The sequence below is a fragment of the Vigna angularis genome, chromosome 4, assembly GCF_016808095.1.
Source record: "Vigna angularis cultivar LongXiaoDou No.4 chromosome 4, ASM1680809v1, whole genome shotgun sequence".
NCBI classification, from domain to species: domain Eukaryota; kingdom Viridiplantae; phylum Streptophyta; class Magnoliopsida; order Fabales; family Fabaceae; genus Vigna; species Vigna angularis.
In genome coordinates this window covers 12,288,880-12,314,236 of record NC_068973.1, presented here as the reverse complement: position 1 = coordinate 12,314,236, position 25,357 = coordinate 12,288,880, and the positions used below count along the sequence as shown (strand labels likewise).

The following is a 25,357-nucleotide window of genomic DNA, read 5'->3' as shown; positions in this document are numbered from 1 at the left end:
TTTAAAATTTGGAAGATGTGCGAAGAAATTAGGGGTAGAGAAAAAAAAAGGCCTGACATATTTGTGCTCGTTTAGAAGAGAAAAAAAAAAGTAGTCGCTGTTCGTAAGTTTGGGTGAGTTCAATTTCGAAAGTTATTAGAATAAAATAGAGGTCAAAGTTAAAAATAATAATAATTCTACTACTACTACTAATAATATTTTATGTGTTAGCAATGAGAAAGGATTGAAAAGAGGATGGGAGAGTTTATGGATTTAGCTCTTCTATCTATATTTGGAAGATTTGATTGTAAGGATTTGGAAAGAAGAACAAGAGAGAGAAATTTCCCTATTAACAACATATATATTTGTAATAAAAAGAATCGATAAAATTACAGTAAAAACTTAACTCAAATTCACATGGATATAAGTTTCGAAAACTTAAAGTATTTTAAATTTTTTTTAATGGCAAAGTATTTTTAATATAGAGTTAAAAGCAAAGATTTCTTGTTTTATCATTCAATCACAAATACTAATATATACCATCAAAGAATACACTTATTTTATAATTATTTCTTTGTAATAGATCGTTTTACTTTTGCTAAATAAAAAAATATCATTTAATAATATATATAAATTAATAAGAACAAACATTTAATGATTTCGAATTCAATATGTATCTTTATCAAATCTTTTACTTTCCTCCAATGGTTCTCTTGAAAAACTACTAAAGATTATCAAATTTGTACAGTAACTATTTAATAATTTCCATGTACAATAATTTTTAACTAAATTACAATACAAAACATAAAGTTTAAATTCTTATTACCATTATACACAGGACTTTTCTCATGAGAGAAACCATAAGTAATCTAAAGCCAAAATGATAAAAGGTTTTATGGATGGATTTAGATTTGATGTTATGTTTTATTCATTTTTTCTTAAAATAATAGGACAGTGATACATGTTATATTACTATTTATCGATAGACACCATGAATGTTAAAGAAAGTGTGAGAAGAAAATCAAACATATAAACCCTAATTCTGAGCCACATCCACATGTATTAATGTGTTGCTTGCTTTATACATTTTGAAAGTCTCCACAGTATAACCCACTCCCTCCACAATGGCAAACACAAAATCTTGTCTTTCAATTATTTTGTTCTCTATTTTCCTTCTCTTTCTTGCCCACCACTCTCCATTTTTCCAAGGGACAACTCACATAATACACTCACTTTTTTAAAGAATGATTTGTTATTATTATTACTATTATTATTTAATAAGAATAATAATTACTATTATTTTATTGTGGTGTTCCTAAGGAGGAGGTATGTTCATCATCCTTAATCAAATTCTCCTAGCACCCAACTAGGTTTAGGACCTTGGATTATGCATACATAATCTTTTTGGTTACTATAAAAATAGAGACAAACAACCTTTTTCCTCAAATCTTCATGTACAAGGCCCCAAATAAAGACAAAAAAAAAAATAGCTAGCTACTATATATTTTATCTTATCGTATATAGATTATTATTTAGTTTAAGAAATAATATCTTATAGTTAATGAGGTGTGTGTATGAAAGTACAATTAGAGGAAGCAAAGTTAACATTCGATGTGTGCCATTTCCACGTCTTCCGTGATTGGCTCATTTTACACGACTTTTCTATTTTAGAGGACACGTGTCAACATGTTATTAGCATATGGCACGTGGGTAAAACACATAAAAATTTTACTTTATCTTTTTTGTATTTTCGGTATGTTTGTGATTTTTAATTAATGCTAAGGATAATGCAAATTAATTAGGGCAGATGATTGATCATAATAAATAAATTAGGGATTGTGGATTTTAGACCCATTGAATGCATAGTCAATTCAGCTACAAAGATATGAGTGCTACGTAAGGGACATTGTTATGACACTAGGGCCCAAAGGTCTCTTTGAGGGTCATTTTTATTGTTCTTCACCTCGCTAAATTGCACATTACTAGGAAACTTTATCATTCTTTAGAGAGAAAAAAATAAGTTATATTGGAAAAGTATTATCATATCTTACTTACCATTGCAACAATTCATGTTAAGATAGATGTGTTTGTTGATATGTGTAAATGGAACCAAACAAACTCAAATACATTTGATTTAATTTTATAATTTTTTTATATGATTCAATTCATCTTGTACCAATTTAGGCAATGATTTTTTATCCATACGAGAGATCCAACTCATGATTTTATTTTAATTAGTTTTCTGTTTCGGATATTGGGTTGAGGTCGATCTTCTTTGTTCTATTGTGAAGTCCTAAATCTTGAATGTCCATCTAATAGTTACTGTTCTGGTACCGATCGGTCTATTTAAGGTTGATATGCAAAAAACATTTTGACACCAATAGTGTAGTCAGGGGAAATGATAGCGGTTATTTCCGCTCATATGCAGCAGTTCTGGAACCGAGACATATATAGGCGAGGCAAAAAGTCCACAACTTTATGCCTCGGTTGTGAACTGAGGCAAAAAGGTGAAAGATTTGCCTCGGTTCAAAGAGAACTGATGTAGTAGATTTTTCGTTTTGTTATTTTTTTTAGGACTTTATGCCTCGGTTACCTATGAACTAAAGCAGTATGTCTTCTTTTTTTAGTTTCATTCAAGTTCACTACAGATGAATAAAGCCAAAACAATAGGTTTTAGAAATGGAGAAAGGAGCATACAAATGACACAATAGTTGGGAAAACAATCACATACATTTTTCATGCGGAAGTACAAGTAATGAGCTAGAAAAGAGGCTAGCATCAAATGAAGCATGGTAGGAATCAGATCCAGACAAAGCCTCCCACGTACCTTCCCCAATTTTCCAGGTATTTTTATAGATGGAATCGTGGAAGGACCTATTGGTGATAAAAGGATTATAGTTAATTCAAATTTCAATATACTAACAACCCAATGAAAAAAAAAGTATTTTCTATTCTTAACATATAAAAGATCACAAATAAAGTATTTTCTTTCTATAGATTATATTTTAAAGCTAGCAAATAATACGATAAAACCCATATAAAAAAATAATAATTTATTTGACCACATTAAGATCTTTAACAGATATTATAGCATGTGTTTGTATGTGATCCAACGAGTTTGAAACTAAATTGGTAAGATATCAATCAAATTAATATATTAATCAAGCTAGATATTTAGTACTTTTCAACGTCTACATAGTATAAAGTAATTTTATTTTACTTTAAATAACCATTAGAAAAAACAACATAAAGTTTTTTGTCCATTTTTTTGCAACTATAAAATTAACTCTATAATAAGGTAAAAATGTCAAACTCATTAACTTATCAAAAATGAACTGCAAAAACATTATTCTTTCTTCATTCTATTTATTTTCACTAGGATTTTAATATTAATAGGGAACTTAACCCATCACATAAAACTAATAAAACTAATTAATAGGAAACTTACTAGATGAAGCATGGTAGGAATCAGATCCAAACAAAGCCTCCCACGTACCAATATTAGACGCAATCAATAAAAACTGACAATATGCATGTTCAACATTATCAATAAAAACTGACAATTGAGTTTTTATGATGAAATATTAGACACACTTATACCCAACTTCCAATATGCAGGTTCAACATTATCACTTTCTGCACAATCAAGGAGCCAGAAACAATCTAACCATAAAGGAAGAAGAGATATACAGATACATTGTTATTAATCTTCTCAAGAACGTGAGAGGATCCTTGTTATTAGCCACACTATTGTTCTTTCACTTCTAACCCTAACAAGAGTTCATAGGCTACATCTAACCCTAACAAGATGAATCTGGTTCTCCATTTCCATGGAGAACCCTAAAGCTTAAAAACATGGAAGATGGAAGAAGAAGGAGACCCAAAGGAAGAGGAAGAGATGTTTCCACAAGTTCCTCGCGCCATCCATGAGCTCCAGACGTGAAATCGCGCCTCCAAAGAACCAAAGACCCTTTTTCTTTCTGCCTCGTGAGTATATATACTGCCCGAATTCTCGCTTAAACTAAATTATTCTCGCTTAAGCTAAATTATTCTCGCTTAAGCGAGAATAAACTTCTTGGAGAAGATAGTCATCCTCGCTTAAGCTAAATTATTCTCGCTTAAGCAAAAATGACTTTTAAATCATTGACTTCCTGGATCATCGAGGCTCTTCAATGTAATGGAGGATCTTCCTAACATCGAAATAGATCAAAAAACAAGGGATTAGAGTATTATTTACGTAATGTAGCTCAAAATATAGATAAATACTAAAACTAAATAAAATAGAGGATTTAAGCAAGTAATAAGCTAAAGAAGAGTTGATTTTGCTACTAAAATGATGCTTAGATAATGGTAAGAATTAGCATTATCACACATAAAACCAAATGGGTAGGCAAAGGGCAGTGGGCGATTGTGGCGCGACAGCAAGGGTAGTGGAGGCGCGACGAGAAATGAGTGAATGAGTAGTGGTGGAGGCGCAGCAAGGGAGGGAAGCAATGGTGGAGAACGCGAGCAATGGTGGAGAACGTACGCGAGCAGCGACCACGATGATGGAGGCGCGACGAACGTGGTGGTGGAGACGTGACGAGGGACGCGCAAGCAGTGGTGGAGACTGAGCAATTATGGTGGAGAGCAAAGTGCAAACGAAGAAGAAAACTGTTTGCACAGAAACTGTTAAAAATTCTAGAAAGAGTTACTACTTCGGTTCTTTGTGAACCCGATGCCTAAAGGTGCAGTATTCAAAATATTTGACATTATAGACTTCGGTTAGGCACTTAACCGAAGCGGAATATGTCTTATATGTCTCGGTTTCACAAACAACCGAGGCAGTAGCACCCTGACAAAAAAGGTTTGATATGAAAGGTCATAATTAAGTTAAATCTGGAGGGTTATACGCTTCAGGTGGTTATTTAACCGAGGTAATAGAGTTGTTATGCCTCGGTTCCCCTTGAATCGAGGTCTATAAGTTCGCTAAAATTGCAAAAGTGCCACTGAGTTTTTATATGCTTTGGTTTTCTACAAACCAAGGCGTATTAGCCGCGTCAGTATCCCAATTCGGCACTAGTGCACTCAAGTCAGATATATTTCTTAATGGGCTTAGAAAAGCTAGGTCATGGAAAAAGGTGTATGTTACCTTGATAACAAACCTGTATCTATAAACCTCGTGATGACAATTAAATCAGACCCATTAATTACCCATTAATAGGTGTTATTATTTCCATTAAATGTTCATCAATGGTTGTTATTATTATTGATTACCCTTTAATTATCTTAACGGTTGTCTTCACCGATCGGTTACCGTACACAGACCCCCCAAGCCTGCAACTTCTTTGGATATAATTGTGCAAGGATTATTGTGAAATTGAGAGAGGTCGTTTGCGTTGTATTAGGGACTCTATTTTCAATGTGCTTTAAGTCTTTGTTCCTCTTTGTTTTGCCCGATTGATGAGCTATGAGAGTTTACTGGAAAAGTTCCCTAGGCCATATAAATGCGAGTGAGAGTTCACGGAGAACGAGCAATAACCTCTAGGAGTTCACTTAGAATGTTCCCTAAGCTGAATAAGTGCGAATGAGATTTCACGGAGAACAAGTAGTAAGCTTTGAGAGTTCACTTAGAACGTTCCTCACCGAACAGCGGAAACTAGAAGTTCACTTAGAAGGTTCCCTAGGTCGAAGAGACTCGAGTGAGAGTTCACGAAGAAAGTTCCTTACTGAGCAGCGGACACTAGGAGTTCATTTAGAACGTTCCCTAGGTCTAAAATTTATAATTTTAGTTCATTTTTTGTCATTACTAATAAATTGAGTTTGTTAGGAATAATTGTTTTAATTTCACGTATGAAAAACATGCAATTTGACATTAAGATTTTGTTCATTAAGACTAATCAAGAATTGCATAGCTTAGTCCTCTCATTTTCTTTGAGTTACAATAGAAAGAACACCACACACACATTTACATTAGTACATGAAGAGGATTTGATACCAATTATTTTTGGGCTTCTAGTTTAGTTCTATAACCGAAACCTATCAAGATGAGATAAAAAATAAATGCTATAGGCTTTATTTGTTAATCAAAGTATATTCTTCAAAAATTGGCTTCATTTCTTCCAAAACCAAAGGCTACATATCACATAAAAAAATTAATTTAATTAAATGCAGAAACATGCTTCAAACAATAGAATGCACAATGAGAAATTCCTGAACAATGGAAAAGAGATGAGTAATGAACCTAGGCGCGACCTTGATGAACCTACGACGAAGACCAAAATGCGTCATTATGTGTCCCCTCAATGCCAACAAATGTGAGAAAGAGGAAAACAAACCTCCAAGTAACAAGAGATGGTTCATGGCGACCAAGAATGAAAATGGAGAGGAAAAGAGAACAATATGCTTCCCAAGGAGAGGATACGAGAACAAGATGTTTTGTAATGGAGAAGAGCTTCGTATGGAAAAGAGACCAACAATGAAAAAAAAAGAGTGAGTTTTCGCATTAGCAATGAAGACTACAACATGGCAATGTTATGACAAGAAGGTAACTTTTGTAAAAATTTAACCCTAAGGAAAAAAATAGACTTTGGTTATTTAAAGAACCAAATTTTATCATTTGTACAAATAATTTTAAAAATTTTATCCATAACATTTATACAAATATTTGCACAAGAATAAACTTCAGTTCTTTAGTTCTTTACAGCCTGTATTAGAATAGGTTTCAATTATTTTATAACTAAAAGTTTATAATTGTGTAAATAATTTAGAAATATTTATGGCGTTTCTTAAAGAGTTATTTTTTCTTGAAATAGAAACTTATTAAGCTAAAGTTAAATAATCTTTTTACTAGTGTTACTGGTACAAACACAAATAGCATCAAGTCTAAAGTTATCAAATTCATCCCATATAATTATAAGTTTCGGAAAAAATTCAATGATAAAAAGATCTATGTTTGAGGGTTGAAGAATTCATCTTTAATTCTAATATAGACTAAATCCTGAGAATACCAGGACTTTAAATCTTTTTTTTTTCACCCACAAGATACTCTATCGAATAAGTGTTGAAACATAGTGAATTATCCAAGACATAATCTTGTTATTGCATGACACCAGTACGAGCATTCCATTTTATTTGGTTCATTCTTGGTTCCATCAACAATTTCAAGTTTTCTTTTAACACTAAGAGCAATGACCATTCTAGAATTGTAATTATTACCATAAAAAACAAGAGAAACCAGACAGGTAGTTAGATTCTCACTAAAATGTACATATAAACAATCATGTTCAAAAGATGTTTCCTGAAATTCTTCTTCCATGTAAACCAAAGAAAATAACAAGAAAGAACAAGTAAAATGAAAGAATAACAAGATAAAAAATGCACAAAAGAGTTCATTTTAAGAAGATTTTTTATACTATATCAAAATAAAAGTGTGATTTTTTGAAGAAAATAGAAATCAGAAAAGAAGAGAGAAAAAAAAGAGAAAAGAAGAGCATAAAGATGCAAAAAGAAAAAAAATAACTAAAATTATATTATTATGATTGATATACCAGGATAGAGAAGAATACATACAAAACAATTTACTAAAAATTGATACTAATAATTGACGATTCTTCAAAAATATTTTACAAATACCAAATACATAAAATATATTAAAATTTTAAAAAGATATATTAATATATTAATTTACCTATATATAGCAAAAAAAATTGTTAGTAAGAGAGGTCCCAAATAGTCTTTTAAGATTCATCACTGATATTGAAAACGCGTAGAAATATTTATATTTAAACATAAAAACTATTTAATTTACTTTAATTAATAATATATTCTTGAAACATAATCGTACAAAAAGTTATGATAAGAGAAAAATTATATTATAGATATAGGTAAATTTTATAGATATAAAACAACTAAACAATTAGAAAAAACAAAAAAAAATGTGTAAAAAAAAATAAAAAATTATAAAATTAAAGACTAAGAATATATATAACAAAATCACAAACAATTATTCAATATATAACAAGCATTTTTTTAGGCAATATATTTTGGAAATTTTTTATAATTTGAAAAGTCATAAATTAAGTGGAAATAATATTAGACAGCGAGACATTAGAAATATTAAAAAGACGTAGAAATATTTAAATTTAAAAATAAAAACTATTTAATTTACTTTAATTAATAATACATAATTAAAACATAATTTACTAGGCATAAAAATATTTAAGTTTAAAATAAAAACGATTTAATTTACTTTAATTAATAATACATAATTAAAATATAATCATAAAGTTATGATAAGAAGAAAATTATATTAAAGACGTGGGTAAATTTTATAGATATAAAACAAACCAAACAATTAGAAGAGATAAAAAAAATATATACCAAAACAAATGAAAAATTTTAAAATTAAAGAGTAAGAATATATATATATATATATATATATATATATATATATATATATATATATATATATATATATAAAATATAAGTCAATAGATTATCATTAAAAATATAAAATCGACCATTTATAATTTATAACGTGTTTGAAGTTGAGTAGATTGATTAACAAAATCACAAACAATTATTCAATATATAACAAGCATTGTTTTAAGCAATATACTTGTGGAAAAGCTGTATAATTTGAAAAGTCATAAATTAAGTGGAAACAATATTAGACAGTGAGACATTACCAGTGTTCTCTGCATTCTGCATGGGAATTCATTAACATTTTGATAATTCTAGCTTTCAACTAATGAAGTTGCGTGGGTTGTGAATCAATTTTCAAGCTAATTATGTTGCAAATCTACTAACAACAAGGTTTTAATATTGCTTTGAGATTAAGCCACAGTTTGTCAAATCAAAGACATAGGAACTGAATTATAAAATGACTTTAGCATTTTACTAATTAAAATTGTTAATTCATTTCTTACTATACGATTGTAACATCATGATTCTTGACGGAATTCAGGTGGCAATAATTTGAATCTTGAGAACTCTTATTATATATTAATAATAAAACTGAAGATATGAATAAATTAATTAAACTGTTATTAATTGTGAAAGTGAGGATTTTTATCTGGTCCACTTGAATTAGGTTTTGAATGATGGTGAATGATCTAGTTGGGGATATGCATGTAGTATATGATGATGGCATATGATAGACAGAGAGAGAAAGAGAAAGAGTTTATCTTAGGGTAGTTGGAATGATGCATAGGAAGAATGGAGAGAAGATGGCACATGTGAAAGAACAAGAGTATGAGTAGTGCTTGTAAGAGGAGTGGCAGATTGATGAGATGGTGTTGGTGAGTTGGGAAACAGAATGGGACCCTTTCACAACCCATACTTCCTATTTCACCATTCTCTTGTTGAAAGGTCAACCTCATTGCCTATCTTTTTACCCTTCAACTCTCCAACACCATCCATCATTTCTCACAACACACTCAAATTTTCATAAAAGAGAACTGAATGGCACGGTGTGCACGCAGCAAAAGCATGTTTACTTGTCTGCAACTCCTTTCTGTCTCTCTCTCTTTCACTAACCCTTTTCTCATCTTTTGCAAATTCTAATTATCAAAACTTACATTGCATGCTAGCTAATATATGCTATCATTTGCTTTTCTATTTGCACACGTGTCTGCATATATATCAGTGTGCATGCATGCATCATCAGCAAAACAAAAGGCCTCATCTTTCACATACAACACATAAGTGTGGCTTAATGCCAGGTAAAGAAACTTAAGGATTTTAGTACAATTTGAAAGGAGTTTTTTTCATTGTTGATTCATATAATATGAGGTTTTTCAATTTACAATAATAAAAACAAGTGAGTAACATTGAACAGTGTGCAATTAGAAGCAGGTTATAATTAAAGAAAAAGGAGAATTTGTGTGTAACAGTAGCATATATTTAAAACTTCAAACATTGACACCCGAAAAGTATTACTGTTCCTTGCTGAAATTTTGAAAAAACTATTGTAGCCCACTATTTTGGAAAAGATCTGTGAGTGGATGTGACAGTGAAATTGCATTTTAAGTTTGTTGAATCTGACACTACTTTTTGTTAAAGAATGAAAACGTCAAAACCCCTTTCAACAACAAGTTAGGCAAAGTAGATCACGTATCTTAATTAGGGAGGACTAGTATAGTAGTCACTAGAGAATCTTCTCTCTTTATTATATATCCTTGCCCTTTCACTCATGTCAAAAAACATGTTTTAAGCTATTTCTTCACATATCTTCAAACTACTCACAGAGTTGCTGCCTTTTATTATTCTTAAATTTCATTCTATACACGTAATAAGGTTGTTTTTCTCTCTCTCAGTAATACCAATAATTATGACTTTAATCTTTGTCACTGAGGTAACAACCCATTTTCTGGTACTGATATGATGCCTCAACCGCATTTATCAGTGGGTTTAAAACCTTATAACTTCAACCCCACTTTTGGAAAAAAAAATTTCAATCTTTCTTGTGTTTTTTGTTTTCTTTTTCTTTTGAGGTAATGGATTTGCTTTGCAACACCAATCTGATTTTCTGAGTGAGTATGTTTTTGGACCACAAAGCTGAAACAATTATGTCTTTTACAGCAGTTATCTTAACAGTAGCTGAAACGATTATCAAGAACATTTGTCTAGGTTTTTCTCACTGTGATTAGGTATTGTTTGGGTGGGTCTTTCTTACTGAGTTTATTTCCTTTCAGGTCTTGAACAAATCAAGGGGTCCATCTAAGTTTAAAATAGTGGTAGAATAAGTGATCCACTTTTTGTGGAATTGCGTTTGAGACTTGTTACTTTGTCCCCAAATCTAAGACAATTTAAACTTTTGCACTCAAATGCTTTATTTCTCCATACACTTCTTGTTCAACTAATGAGAGAGTTTATGCTCTCTCCAAAAAAGAAGATCTTAGCTTCAAATGCATGGAAAGATGACAAAGGTGATAAGCTGATATTTTAAAAAGGAATCGATTACCACACACACAAAAAAGTTGAAAAGGAATCGATGACAAATGTCTTACTTAGTGCTAATCTTCATATAATCATTTGTTGTTACCTTGATTAAGTATTATTAAACACTTTTTGCTTAGTAAATAAGCATAATTATGCTCTCCGGGAGATTTTCCCGGAAAATATCATCAATCAGTGACCGCAGACTATTGAAAAATGCAAGCCACTAAATGAGGACAAAACATTAATTATTATAAGAAAAAAAATTAAAAATAAGGTTAATAAAATTGAAATGTTAAACCATTTTATTAGTAGGTTTTAATCACGTAGTTTGTGGACCATTGTGTCTCAACCAATGATTTCGCTAAATATTGTCGCAATAGGTTCCAATTCTTCTGAGAGACAACTTATTAGGTAGATCAGGTAGGTTGGTCCAAGGAATAATCGAGAGGAGAAGTATAAAATCATAAACAAATCATTTATTTATTGTTAATTTTTTTCGAAGATCATACGTACATATCTTTTAAGCAAAATTACAAACATTGGTTTATATATCTAAAATGATCTCCAAATCATGGAAAACAATTCCTTAATATATACAGTTTACTTGTTTAGTATAGTTACTTAACATATACTTGAATTTGAAATATGTTTTATAAAGTCAATTTATGATAAAACAATTCTATTTTTTCACCTGACACATTTTCTGATTCAAAACAATAATGATTACTCCTTGGCATACCGTATCTGTTACAATATATATATATATATATATATATATATATATATATATATATATATAATACATGAATATAGCTATGTATAAAAGTAGCTGCATGTGTTAGCAGTCTGAGCTTGAAGTGTTATTTGTTTCTGCAACACTCTAAAGCAAACACATGAAGGCAACTCTAAGATACTTAGCAGGAATGGCAGGCCCTAGTGGTTTTGGCTCAAACTCAACCGCTGAACAAGTCACTGAAGATTCTTCTTGCTTCCTTCCTTCATCTCTAACAGCTCTCATCACTGGTAAGTCTCAAAAACAGCTTCTAGAGGCCACCTGGTGGTAAAAATAACCATGAAAATCAAGCTCAATTATCATCTTCAACTTCCTCTGATATATATATATATATATATATATATATATATATATATATATATATATATATATATATATATATATATATATATTTATATACACACCCCCCGAAAGTGTCATAAACCAAGATTCCCTTTTGTATTTTCTTTCCTTATTACCTTGTGTTTTTTCTGGACTTTGATGATTGGGGAGAGTCTGTTTCTCTAAGCTGAAGGATTCATAAGTATATATGCATGGCTATATATGGTACTTGGTTTTGGTTATTCTTAAATCACCATGTGTGTGTGTATTGCTTATACTTTCCCATTTTACTTGCATTTCTTTGTACTTAATTCTCAGTTTTTCATTTTCCTTTTCGATTTGCCAGAAAAAATTGAAAATTTAGTCCAGTCTGTCAAAAATTTAGCCTAAGTAGCTGTATGTATCTGGTGCTTTCTTTCTGATTGATTTTGCTGCACTGGAAAGGTGATGAGAGATTAACTTTGAAGCCTGCAAGCTCTCTCACATCACACGAGTTTGCCAATTTAGATATGGATGGTGTGGTTCTTTTTAGCTGCAGAAAGATGAGGTTCTGTTATTTTTGTCTCTTTTGTGCACCCTTCTCTCATCAAATCCAGACATATTCATCACTTGTCTACACTACGTACACCACAAACTCATCATCCAGATCATATATATCTCCTTTTTCCCACTCAAATGAATAAAAAACATGCCTCCCAACATTTTATAATTCACCCTCATCTAACAATGACAAAATCTGTTTGTAACAAGCTTTTGTTAAATAACTCAATAATATTATGACTTGATGTATTTTACATCGAGTAGTATGTAGGTTATTTCTAGGCTTTATGACATTGTCCTTTATCTACATACATTTATTATAACTACTACAATTAATAAACTTTATTACATGTCTTAACACTGAAAGCACTCTTAACCTTTACAATCTCCTAATTAATATAACAACTTTCAACTACCTATATTTAAGTTTATCCAACATAATTCTATCACTAAATTTAAATGTTTCTTCTATCTTTCATTCTTCTTCTTTGCATCCCGATTTTACTAGGTGCACCCCATACTGAACTTATTACTTTCATTAATAGTTAGGTTCTTCACTTTCTTTATGGTCGGCTTTGTTTTTATTATGCTTACTTGTTCTTTGTTTTGACTGTCTTTTTCTTAACTTTGGTCGACTTGTCCTTAACTGAATTCTTTATTGTTTATGTGATCTACTTGTCATTAATTGAATCCCTCTCAATAGACCAAGCTCCTTTTAAGATATCGGATAATTCTCACACCTTTTTTACACCAAACTCATCATCCATTTCAAGTCGTCACTTCTCATCTTGCACCTCCAAAATTTAAGATCATTCTCTGCATGCAATTGCTCTTGCAAACTTAACACTTCCTGTCCACGACCTCTACCACCAAGATCGCTTCTTATACCTCTTGGGTATCATCCTCTATCTTGAGTGTTCTGAGCTTCTCCCTTTATTTGGAGTAGTTAATCAAGTTGCTCCAATTTCTTCTTCTTTTATTGATCATGTGCCTCAAGTGACCCGACATGCTCTTCAACCGAGAGCATTGACAAGTCCTTGAACTCCTCAATAGTGCATCCAATTTTCTCAAATTCGATAAATGACCTTAGTATTTTCTACACCACTCGACAAGTGGGCAACATTTCTCCATTCCTTTCAAGCTTATTCACCACGATCTCAACACGAGAGATGTACTCAACAACTCCTTCAACTTCTTTCATTCTCATGCTTTCAAGCTTGTCCTTAAAAGTTTGAAGTTTGACCTACTTTACATTATTATTTCCTTTGTAGGCCTTCTCTAATATATCTCATGCTTCTTTTAAAAACTTAACATTTGCTATCTTCTCAAAGTCGAACTCATCAACAACTCGGTACAACACATAGACGGTTGTTTTGTCTCACGATGCTCTCAACACAACAAGTTAGTCAATTGTTTGTTCTTCAATGTCAATGGTTCTTGTTGCTTGTTTTCAACTACTTACCATGCTTCTTGGAAACTAAGGATTGCTTTCATCAACATACTCCAATTATCATAGCTGACTCTAGATATTTGCAAGGTTGATCATTTCACTCAAACTTTTCCAAACACTCTCTTACTCTTTTTTCTTAACATTCAAACACTCGGATTCTTTAGCTCTCATACCAATTTGTTAACTACAAGTCTTTCTTAAATAACTCACTAATATTATGACTTCTTGTATTTTACATTGAACAATACATGAATTATTTATAGGTCTTTTGACATGACCTTTCAAATATGCATTAATTATAACTACTACAATTAATGAACTATATTGCATGCCTTAATTATTACTAAAAACACTTCTAACATTTGTAATCTCCTAAGAAAATTAATATAACAACATGTAACTATCCACTTAAGTTTACCCAACAAAATCCAAGTATTTTATAATTAATATTATATTTTTGCTAATAAAAGCACGTGTTTTATAGTTTAACTAACAAAGTTGTTACTGATTTGAACTTTTCATTGAAGGGGCAAGTTCTGGTATTGGAGCTGAAACAGCTAGAGTGTTAGTAAAGAGAGGAGTGAGAGTTGTAATCGGTGCAAGGGACTTGAAGAAGGCCATGGAAGTGAAAAAGAGCATACAAAAGGAGAGGCCAAAGGCTGAGGTTGTTCTGTTGGAGATTGATCTTAGCTCTTTTGGTTCTGTACAGAGATTTTGTTCCGAGTTCTTAGCTTTAGAACTTCCCCTTAATATTCTCATGTAAGTTTTGTCCACCATCATATTGTTCCACCTTTTCATATCATAGTAATGATGGTTATCATTGTGAAACAAGGACAAGTCATTCACATTTTAGGTGGTTTATACTAATAGTAAGAACAAATCAATTTTACAGAAACAATGCAGGGATATTTTCTCAAAACTTGGAGTTCTCTGAGGATAAAATTGAGACCACATTTGCTACAAATTACTTAGGTACTTTTCTGATTATTGATCTTTTCATAGGGCTTTATTAATATCGATATCATGTTACTATGTAATTAATATTCACAATCTTAAACCTGTAGAGGTTGCTTTTATTTTAGTTTTTATCAACATAAAAAAGGCAACTTAAACTTGGTTAAACTTAATATTAAAGAAAGTGCTTGTCACTGTGATCTGCTCTTAAATATTCGTTTTCACTTTCAGATAAAAAAGTTTACATCATCACATTTCTAAAGGACGTAGCTTGGTTGGTTTAAGGTCCCCCACCAAAAACATATAATACGCAATCGTCCATATTTTAGGCTCTTTTAGGGTCCACGACCACAAGCTTATAAGCACTTTCAGGGTTAATTTTGGTCCACAGACACTGAGCACTGGTCATACGTTTTTCTTTATGGGCTCAAAGTCCAAAGCCCGTGTGACCCGTTTCTAAAGTGCTAAGCTTTTTGTTTTTGGATTCAAATTTACCGTTTCATTTTTTAATGGCAAAAATTATGCATCGTCAATTTAAGAAGACATTTATTGAAGTTTCATATTTTTTGTCCTCAATTGCAGGTCATTTTTTGTTAACAGAGATTTTATTAGAAAAAATGATAGAGACGGCTGAGAAGACAGGTATTGAAGGAAGAATAATAAACGTTTCTTCTGTCATACATAGCTGGGTGAAGAAAGATGCTTTTCGTTTCAACGACATACTCAGTGGAAAAAAGTACAACTACCTTGTTCTCTGCAAAATTACAACAGTTCTGATTGCCTTACATTTTAGCTACTTATTGCATTTCTCTCTTGTAACTATTGTAGATATAATGGCACACGCGCTTATGCTCAGTCAAAATTGGCAAATATTTTGCATGCCAAGGAAATAGCCAAGCAACTCAAGGTTGGAATGACAAATAACTCCAAACTTTATAGTACTTCTTATCTCTTTGAGTGGTGATTGTCATGCTTTTTGTTTGGCCCACTACATTATTCATGAGAATTGGAATATAATTACAGGCAAGGAATGCAAGAGTAACTATCAATGCAGCACATCCAGGCATTGTGAAGACAGGAATTATTAGAGCTCACAAGGGCTTATTAACGGGTAGTTAAAATATTCATTAATTATTAATAGACACTTTACCAAATGTTGAAACTACTAAGAATTGGTAACATTTCCACGCAGATTCCCTATTTTTTATCGCATCAAAGTTACTCAAAACAACATCGCAGGTGTGTAAACAAACAAGCTCGATTACACTTACGTGCAGTGATTTTGAATGCTGGATTGGTGTAGAATTATAGATGTGGAAAACAGTGATGGACAACCATACATAGGCAAAGCTACTTTACCATGGATGTCAAATAGTGTGCTTTTGAATTGTAGTTAAACTAGCAATGTAATATTTTGTCATTAAGAGGGATGATAATTATGTCAATGCGTGTCTGCAGGGTGCAGCAACTACATGCTATGTCGCTCTGAGCTCAAAAACAGAAGGGATAAGTGGAAAATACTTTGCAGATTGTAACGAGAGTAAATGCTCGAGCCTAGCAAATGACGAGTCGGAAGCACAAAAGCTATGGAACAACACCCATGCCTTTCTTCACAAACGACTACGTCAAGCAACAATTTGAAGCAATTCCCTTTTCAAGACACCATGTATATTAGGATATTCGTTTACCTTAGCCAGCATGCACAAGCAAGATTTGAGGCTTTAAAGGCAACCTGAAACATCATAATCATGAGGCACTATTGTTAGTAGCCTTTCCTGTGTAGCTCCCTTTTGATTATTTGTACAAATAAGAGAGAAATAAAACATAAATCTCTCTGCAAATGCAATAACAAAGCGATAGTTCATCTCCTCTATAAAGCAAATAGAGCCAAGGCTGCTTCACATTAATAATCAGGTACTATCCAAATCTAACTCTGGAAGGAAAACTGTGATATCCGTTGTTGATAAAAAAAACAAACATTTATACGACTATTCAAGACTCCAGCGTTTACCCTCCTTCCAGTTACTCAGGTTTATGTCAGATAGGTGCTTCCTATTGATCAGGATTAAAGATAATGATAGATAGTATCCAAACCGACGTGCAAGAAGGAAAAAGGAAACACGTCCACCCACGGCATTTGTGTTCCTGCACTTCAAACTTTTTTCACATGGTCGAAGTGCAGATTTAGAAAACACAAGGGAAGATAAAATACATAAAAGGATCATACAGATCCATTTCCCAGATCCCAATACACTATTTACAGTGCCAAAACAAGATATCATGACAATAATGGCTGATGTTATATTAAACTATAGCAGTATATCAACAACGGGAAGAAAAATTAAAATACATAAATATTACATGGACCATACATGAAAAATGTACGGATCTTCTGGTCTATTATATACAGGTTCAGACATCCAGAACATGGGTATGCCTTGACTTACATATCAATTTGTTAGTAGAAAAAGGTTGAAACTCCAGAACCAAGGTATGTCTTACTCTAAATGTCAATTTGATAGCAATAAGGATCATTAGTAACATCCTTACATGAATCGGCATGTCTCATCAAGTGAGGTAATGAGCATCCCCCTCACTGCTTCATTTCCTGGCCTGTAATATATTAAACGTTAGCATAACTGATCTTACATACACATTGCATATATATGCAATAATCACAAACAATTTTACTTGATTTCACAATCCAGAAACTCTGCCACACAAGTTTTTATATGATTAAATTATTCCAGGAAAAATATTAATGATGGTATAGAGAAGAAAAAGTTCAACACTTTATTATTTTGATTAAGTGTTAAACATAGCATAGTGTAAAACATGATGATGCTTTGTTTGATAGACAATGAATTAAACTAACAACAAATCATATAAGAAGCAAGTGATTTGTCTGATAGACAATAAAACACTGAAGTCTTGGTTTAGGTCTACTGAAACGGGAAAGCTCTCAAACAATAAAAACGTATAGAAGTGAGCTAACCTCGTACCACACAAAAAATATATATGCTTACTTGATGAATGTAGGAAATGTCTACTACCTTCGTATAACAAAGAGATCTAATGGTCAAAGGATAAGACACTTCAAAAGATCTCTTGGAAGAGCTAAAAAATGTTTTTCTTCACCAAATCCCTAAACCAAGTTTTCTCAACTCTGAAAAGATTGTGACCTTAAGGAAATGCATACTGCCCAAGAAAGAGATGAGCACATCCAACTACTGGGACTTTGACAAAATGAATAAAGAGCATTTATTGCATAGAGAGCATTAAATGTATCCATCACTATCAAACCCATCAGACGAAAGGGAACGAGGCTAAAAAGAGCTGAAGCTGCTCAAAGGCCAAACACTGTCCCACAACTACTTTCTTCTGAAGATTATATAAAGACATTAAGAAGAAGAAAGTTAGAGAGATTAGGCATAGTACAAAAGCATTGTTAATATTTAGAACCATTAAAAAGCTTCAAGGAAGAACACTACTAGTGTTCTAATCAAGCAAGCGAGAAAGAGTGTCTCAATCTCTCATATGTCGACAAAAAATCATCTCTGTCTAGCAAGGTAAAGTGTGATCAGAGATTACAAACCACCCTATCTCTACATCTTACCCAAAAGTGGCTATTTGGCAAAGTATACTTGGTAAAGCTAGAAGTAGCTTGTTGAAAGAATATTTAGTTAAGTCATAAGTGGCTTGAAAAAAGAATACTTGAACGGGATTAGCTAGGAGTGGTTAAGAGTTGAATGAATACTCGTGTTGAGTCACTAGTGGTTGGGGAAGAATCCTTGGTTAAAAGCCAAGAGTGAGTTGAGTCACTAGTGGTTGGGGAAGAATTCTTGGTTAAGCCAAGAGTGACTTAGGAAAAAATACTTGATTGAGCTAGAAGTGGCTTGTAGAAACAGTACTTAAAGAGTTAGCCAAAAGTGGCTACAAGCTTAAAGAATACTCGTATTGTACTTTGCAACGTTAGTCTACTTAATGAAACTATTAGGTTTTTTGGTGACAAGAAATCTAAAACTATTTTTGATAAGGATATCGAACACACAATCACGACTGAAACTCTGTATTATTAAACTAGAAACAAAGAAAGTGTTTGGAAACGTCCTAGGGAATAACCTCCCCTTCTTCCAGGATGTAACAAAACCTGTCAACAACAAAGATACAATATGTGTCTGTCCCAAGACACTAACCCACCTTTTATAAAGCCAAACTCTCCCTAAGAAACTACAACTGCCTAACAACCCCCCAAACCTCCTAATCACTATGTTTCATTATTTTTCCCCTTCCTTCTAACGTAGACCTTCATGGTCCTATCAGAAACTCAATAAGTTGACTTAGAAATAAATGTAGTTTGTGTAATCAGACGAACTAGTATAAAATATTGTGCTTATCTTTTTCTCTCTTAATATTACATGTTATTTTGTTCATACTAACATAGAAGGAGGGACATTGCATAAATACTTAAAATGAAAACCCCTTTAAAAAAGTAAATCGGAAAATTAACTAAAGTTGTGTCTGATAATGTTCATCATCAAGAAAACACCATAGACCAATTTTCTAGTAAATTGTAAAATCATCATCTGAATATAGTTAGTCAATCGATATTTGTGAAAAGATGTTGAAAATTCTTAAAACACAATTTAACACTCTCTTTTTGTATTTTTCCTTGCTTTCACAAAGTCTTTTCCTGGAAGCAATCTGCCTCCAAATCATATTCCTTGAATGTTTATTGTATCAAAGATATGGAACAAATACGTAAAGGAACATACATATATGTGGCACTACAGATCAGGTAATGGATGACCTAGTGTGGGAAAGTATAGCTAAATGGGTTAAAATTTTCCTTGTCCAATACAACACAAAGCAAGTCATTAGAATCACGTAAGTGCTTAAGCAACAAGAAAAAAATCTTCTCTTGTTTGAAGTGTCACAATATCAAACATGTTTCCGATACTAGTATGTGCTCATCAGTATCAAACATGAGGTGTTAGATTTGGACACTTGAGCTGACATCTTCATACAGCTTGTGCATTTGACACAACACCTACTACATATGTGGGTAGTCATGCACTAACATTTTTTTTTAGATTTAGAAAAGTTCAAATATAAATAAAATTGTTCAAAAGTGGACTTTAAACCTAATTCAACTTTACAAAACCGCTTATAAGGTGAAACTCCTAATATAACTTCCTCGTGTCGAGGCATATATATCTTGAACGTGAGACTAGACATTAAATAGTGGTCCAAAAGTGACCCGATAATGGGTGAAACAATAAGCTCAACAAACAACAAACTTCACTAAGATAGGCTTTTAACCCATAGCTTTGATATTGTGTTAAGATGTGAATTATAAGTTTAACTCAATTTTACAAAACTGGCTTGAAAGGTGAGATTTGCACCCACATAATCGATGTCTTATCTCTAATTGGTATAGGATTTTCAACCGTCTTTAAACAAATCACCTTAAAACATTTTTTTCAATTTTTCAGTGATTAACATTAACAAACAAACAAAATTTTAATACCAGCCATATTGTAAGAGTTATTCAGTTTCTTGAGGTTTGCAAATACCCTCAGTTTTTTTTTTCATATATATGTCAAACCAGAACGGAAAACAAGAGGCAATCACGTTCATCAGAATGTCTCTTCGCCCAATGTTACAAGTCATAGGAAAAAATTCATTCTTAACATAATCTTGTGAGATCAAAGCACAACACCTAATTAAAACTATATTGTTTCCATTAATGATGTAATTAGTCATGTTCTTGACTTCAAACATCAAATCAAACTTTCCAAGAAGGTGATGAGGTTAGATATTACAGGTGTCTATATTGTCTGTCACTCCTTGAACCCCAATTCAAGCTCACTTTAATGGAAACAAAAGCCCAAGCCAAGCAATAAGCCTAATCAAACATCTTTCTCTAAGCTTACATAGCCAACTTAAGTCATACCAAAAGAAGATTAAAAAAATGCTACCAAGTGATGAAGGAACTTCACTATCATAATTCATGTTTAAAGCATAATAGACAACACAGTAACTAAAAAAACATCTCATAAGTAGCACCCAGATATTGTGATATAACACCTTGTGCTGAAACATGAAATCAAATTCAACAAATAAAAGGCCAATTTGATCCTTACCTTCAAACGAGGAGATTGACAAACAGATGATGCAGATCCAGGGGATAGAATTGCTGATTTTACCATTCTTTGATTGACTTGTTTCTGGAGATGTGTATTACCTTTGGTGGGTTCACCTTGATGTTCATATCCTTCTGTAATGGTTAATGTTGAAAAAACTGGAGCAGATGCAGAGATAAAGGTGGACTCTTGGTGTTCATTTGTTGTCATAGATAGACTGCCTGATTAGTTGTAATTTAGAACTGACATTAGTCATAAGCCCCACTTTAAATGTTTCAAAACTAGAGAGTTAAAAGTAAGTGATACAAGCTCAGTCAAGGTTCAGGTTTGAATATATATATATTAAATAGAATGCATGAAAAATAACCAATGATGAGGAAATATGGAAGTTACTAGAAAAATTACTAAAGGGTGCTCAATTAATTCCATGGTACATATATTAAGCATTCAATACATTAATTGTCCCAAATAATGGAAAACACTCATTACATCATTTTATTTGGAATTTTATGTTAAACTCATAATGAATTGTATAAAAAAATGTTAAATTGATTTGATATAAATCCTAGAAGTGTGGTCATGATACTAATTAGAAGTAAATATTTTTTCTAGTAAGATTTTTGTAAAAAGGAAAGCAGTTTACAAATTTTAAAAGCTGAAGATAAAGTAAATTAGCTTTTTTAAAATTATTGTACTATGGCACTATCATAGGTGTCATTAGACTTAAGTAGTGATAGCCACAACTTAGAGCCATGAATAAGAGCCAGGTTTTAGATCCTTTCCCTTTGACATGGCCTGCTACTCTGCAACATCACCAATTTCAACCTGGAGGAACCTGTTGAATTGGAAATAGTTTACATGTTTGACCAAAACCAGCTCATTCAGCACTGGTTTCTAGCAGTCACAGCTTCAAACAATAATCTGACTGAACAAAGGGCCAGAGCCACCCGTCCCCCCATCAATTGTCAGCACTGGTTTCCAGCACTCACAGCTGCAAATAATAATCTGACTGGACAAAGGGCCCAAACCCCCCTGCGCCCCCCTCCCCCCATCCCATGAATGGAATCAATTGTAAGAGTTTAAATTGTACCTTGTGTCACTGCTTCTTGAAACTTTCTCCTCATTGTTCTGACAAATTTAAATAGCCCATTTGTCTTGTTTAATTCATGGATCAACTTGTCGATATCTTTGAGAGATGGTTCACAATTTAGCACTGAAATATGAAAGACTAAATTCAGATTTCATGAAGCAAAATAGTCTACCTTGAAAGATTATATACCAAACCATATGTGATGCTCACATGTATACATGTCATCTTCATGACGAATGGTAAAACGGAACTCTTCATTTGGGTTGTTTTCATCAATATTCTTGAAAGTGAATTTAACCCCTAAACAAGAAATCTTGTGAGGATATCAAATTTGGAAAGGACAACCCAGGGACAAAAAGAATTAACTTCAATTACCATGTCCTCCTTCAACATGAAAACCAAGGATCCTATTGTACCAAGATATGACCTCCTGGGCTTCATCTTTAAGTTCATTGCTTTCATTTGATTTCTGTTCAGATGCCGCCAAAACTTTTCATGGAACAAAGGAGTAGAGTGGAAAGGGGGGAGGTGGTTAGGATAGTTCATACATCGTAATATTTCTCAAAGGAAAAAAATTCAAATTTAGTAAGCACAAACAGATAAAAAACATGCCCTCACAAAAACAAGTGCAAAAAACAATAAACATATTAAATGTTCATGCCACATCAATCACTCCTCCTGGAACCCGTCATTAATTTACAATAAAAGGAACTCAACATGAATGATTTTGTGTTTTGGTACGATAAGTAGTTATGCAAATTACCCAAATGTTCCTGACCACTAGGTCAACCCTAATAGGTATAGAAATCCAATGAATTATGATAATGCTGGAACTGGACCAATTGTTGTAGCCTGGAGTAAATGCAATACTTATCAGATTCTAGTTATCCGAACTAGGTTGTAGTATTTCAATCTTCAGAAAATACACGATTACGGACAACTCCGTACCCTATATATGGTGTGCATGTAAAAGTATCTATACAAATAAGGCAAGCACAATAATGACTTGCTCCCTTTATTTTAGAACAAACGTGGTAGAGTGGGGAGAACCTCCCATGACGACCCGCCAAGACAACAATGACAACATAGATCAACTTAGACAAGTATTGTACAAGTTTAACCGGAAACAGATTAATCTATATTCTCAGCTACTCAACTAGTCCCTTAGTGCTAGGAGATCTCCGGAAAATGATTGCCTACCAAACGGGGTTTTAGAGGCAACAGGGGCATTGAACCCGCATCCATACAGTTCAGGAGTTGTTAATGTTCAGCTAGTTCAGTTAGAGATTAATCAGACTAGTTTTGCAATTAATGAACGTTACAGAAATGGATATCTAGCAATATATATACTGTGTTTGAATGAGTTTCTCCATAAAATCCTTCTAAGAGAGTAAAATATGAGAAAAAAGAAATTAAATTAGTTTCTCCACGAGTTAAAATTAACTTAATCATGAAGTTATTTATGGAAACTCTCTCCCATAGGCTCTTTTTTTTTAATTTATACATAAATTAATTTCAACTTGTAAATAAGTAAATTTCATTTTCTCTCAAAGAAGAACTTATGCAGAAGATCATCCAAGAACATTTATAGATAATAACTGCAATTGTAGCGAAACACGTGATTACTACCAAGCCGGTGTTGCGATACAACAGAAGCACATTCTTCGCACTTGCTTCTCTGCCTCTGAATCTTTGTCTTCATAACTTCAACTCGTTCCTTCACAGAAGCAATAGAATCCTTTAGAGCCATTCTCTTCGCCTCTCTCCGAGTCTTAACTACACGAAAAGTAAAACAAAAAAAAAAACTGAAAAAAAGACGAATTAACTGAGAAAGAGAGAGAGAGAGAAATATAAATGCGTACCTGCCAGCGCCTTTACCAATTCATCCTCAGCCTCCCTCAGTTTAGCTTTAACCTCTGTCAGTTGAGCTGCAAAAGAAAGAAATCGAGAGAAAAAGATTAAGAACTAGCCGAAAAGTGTAAACCCTAAATTAGTTGTTACTAAATGAACTACAAAAGTAGAAAATATGACATTGAGATCGCGCGGCTTTGATTGCGGTGGCTGTGATGGATTGAAGGGAGTTTCTGTAAGAAGCGAAGAAAGCGTCGATGTTCTTCAGTTGAAGCGGGATATCGGTGTCGCAAATTGACGCCATCTTTGTTCCCGTTGTTCGCACTACCCGCTTTGCTTACTTGAGAGTGCTGCACAGAGAAAAGGGAACGTTTGTGTTTAGCTTTGAAGCATTGAATGATTGTTTTGCTATTAATTTGATTTTGTTTGGAGCGGGAGAAAAGTGATTTCATATTTTCACATCTATGGGCATGTTTGTTTTAAATTAAAGTTTTAAAAGTGATTTTACGAATTTCAACGTCAGACTGTGTTTTCCAAATGAAAGCTATAATATGTATGAATCACAATAAATTTATAAATTTATCTATCTATCTATAAATATTACATATTCAAGTAACACAAAATACAATTTTTTAGTTCTTACAAAAATTAAAATAAATATTAAAGTGAAGGGAGAGGAAGTTTAAAGAACAAATTTTAGAAAGATGATGATTAGAATTTTAAATAATAAAACGTGTTTATAGAATTCTATTTTATATTATTAAATTTTTAACATTAAAATAATTTAGTTTTATTAATTTAAAACATTATAAATTTTAATATTGTATTTTCTAGGTGACATAATTAACTAGGAATATAAAGATAATAAAATATTAATTAAATGCATGGAAGGGATGCAAATAAACCATGTAGTGATTGAACAACTTTTGATATATGATTTTCTTCAATATTATAATAAAATACATCCGTTATTCTATAAAACAATTTGTTGACATGTCATTTAACAATCAGTATCGTTCTTACATATTAACATTCTATATGATACATGAGAGGTAAAATAGTATTTGTGTTCAACGAAAAGTTTCCATCAAAATTTAGGAGCTCTTCAAATTATCTTATTTATTATAATAGTTTTTCAAATTGTATATTTCCAATTAATTTATAAATATTAAATTAAATATATTTTTTTAAATTTATATTCATATTAGTTTATAAAAAATTAAAACTCTAATAAAATAATTTATTATAAACAAGTATATAAATCTATAAAACTAAAAAGAAATTGTCCGTACACGACTTATAAAACATTT

The 25,357-nt window shown here is 32.2% G+C and overlaps 2 protein-coding genes across 3 annotated transcripts; one reads left to right on the top strand and one right to left on the bottom strand.

Moving 5' to 3' along the window:
• The first annotated feature begins 11,731 nt into the window (after positions 1–11,731).
• Positions 11,732–16,794, top strand: LOC108330236 (short-chain dehydrogenase TIC 32, chloroplastic). 2 transcript variants are annotated; one of them, XM_052876888.1, is made up of 8 exons: positions 11,732–11,925; positions 14,534–14,765; positions 14,899–14,978; positions 15,543–15,696; positions 15,789–15,867; positions 15,984–16,071; positions 16,153–16,304; positions 16,419–16,544. In XM_052876888.1, the coding sequence occupies exons 1-7, from the start codon at positions 11,796–11,798 to the stop codon at positions 16,269–16,271; spliced, it is 882 nt and encodes a 293-aa protein (XP_052732848.1). In that variant the 5' UTR covers positions 11,732–11,795; the 3' UTR covers positions 16,272–16,304; positions 16,419–16,544. The 2 variants fall into 2 exon arrangements, with proteins under 2 accessions (XP_052732848.1, XP_052732847.1); XM_052876887.1 differs by having other exon boundaries at positions 11,736–11,925; positions 16,153–16,199; positions 16,419–16,794.
• Positions 16,560–24,489, bottom strand: LOC108330006 (kinetochore protein SPC25 homolog). The gene is made up of 9 exons (XM_052876889.1): positions 24,228–24,489; positions 24,059–24,124; positions 23,826–23,972; positions 22,572–22,685; positions 22,407–22,496; positions 22,197–22,319; positions 21,107–21,327; positions 17,511–17,573; positions 16,560–16,692 (listed from the first exon to the last, which is right to left on the bottom strand). The coding sequence occupies exons 1-8, from the start codon at positions 24,349–24,351 to the stop codon at positions 17,562–17,564; spliced, it is 897 nt and encodes a 298-aa protein (XP_052732849.1). The 5' UTR covers positions 24,352–24,489; the 3' UTR covers positions 16,560–16,692; positions 17,511–17,561.
• Between the last annotated feature and the right edge of the window lie 868 nt (positions 24,490–25,357).

Coding starts and splice junctions, on each gene's coding strand:
- LOC108330236 (XM_052876887.1), top strand. CDS start 11,796: ATGAAGGCAACTCTAAGATACTTAGCAGGAATGGCAGGCCCTAGTGGT. Junction 11,926..14,533: donor TCTAACAGCTCTCATCACTG/GTAAGTCTCAAA, acceptor TTTTCATTGAAG/GGGCAAGTTCTGGTATTGGA. Junction 16,072..16,152: donor TCACAAGGGCTTATTAACGG/GTAGTTAAAATA, acceptor ATTTCCACGCAG/ATTCCCTATTTTTTATCGCA.
- LOC108330006 (XM_052876889.1), bottom strand. CDS start 24,351: ATGGCGTCAATTTGCGACACCGATATCCCGCTTCAACTGAAGAACATC. Junction 22,320..22,406: donor TGAAGATGACATGTATACAT/GTGAGCATCACA, acceptor TTCATATTTCAG/TGCTAAATTGTGAACCATCT. Junction 21,328..22,196: donor TCAAGAAGCAGTGACACAAG/GTACAATTTAAA, acceptor ACAACTAATCAG/GCAGTCTATCTATGACAACA.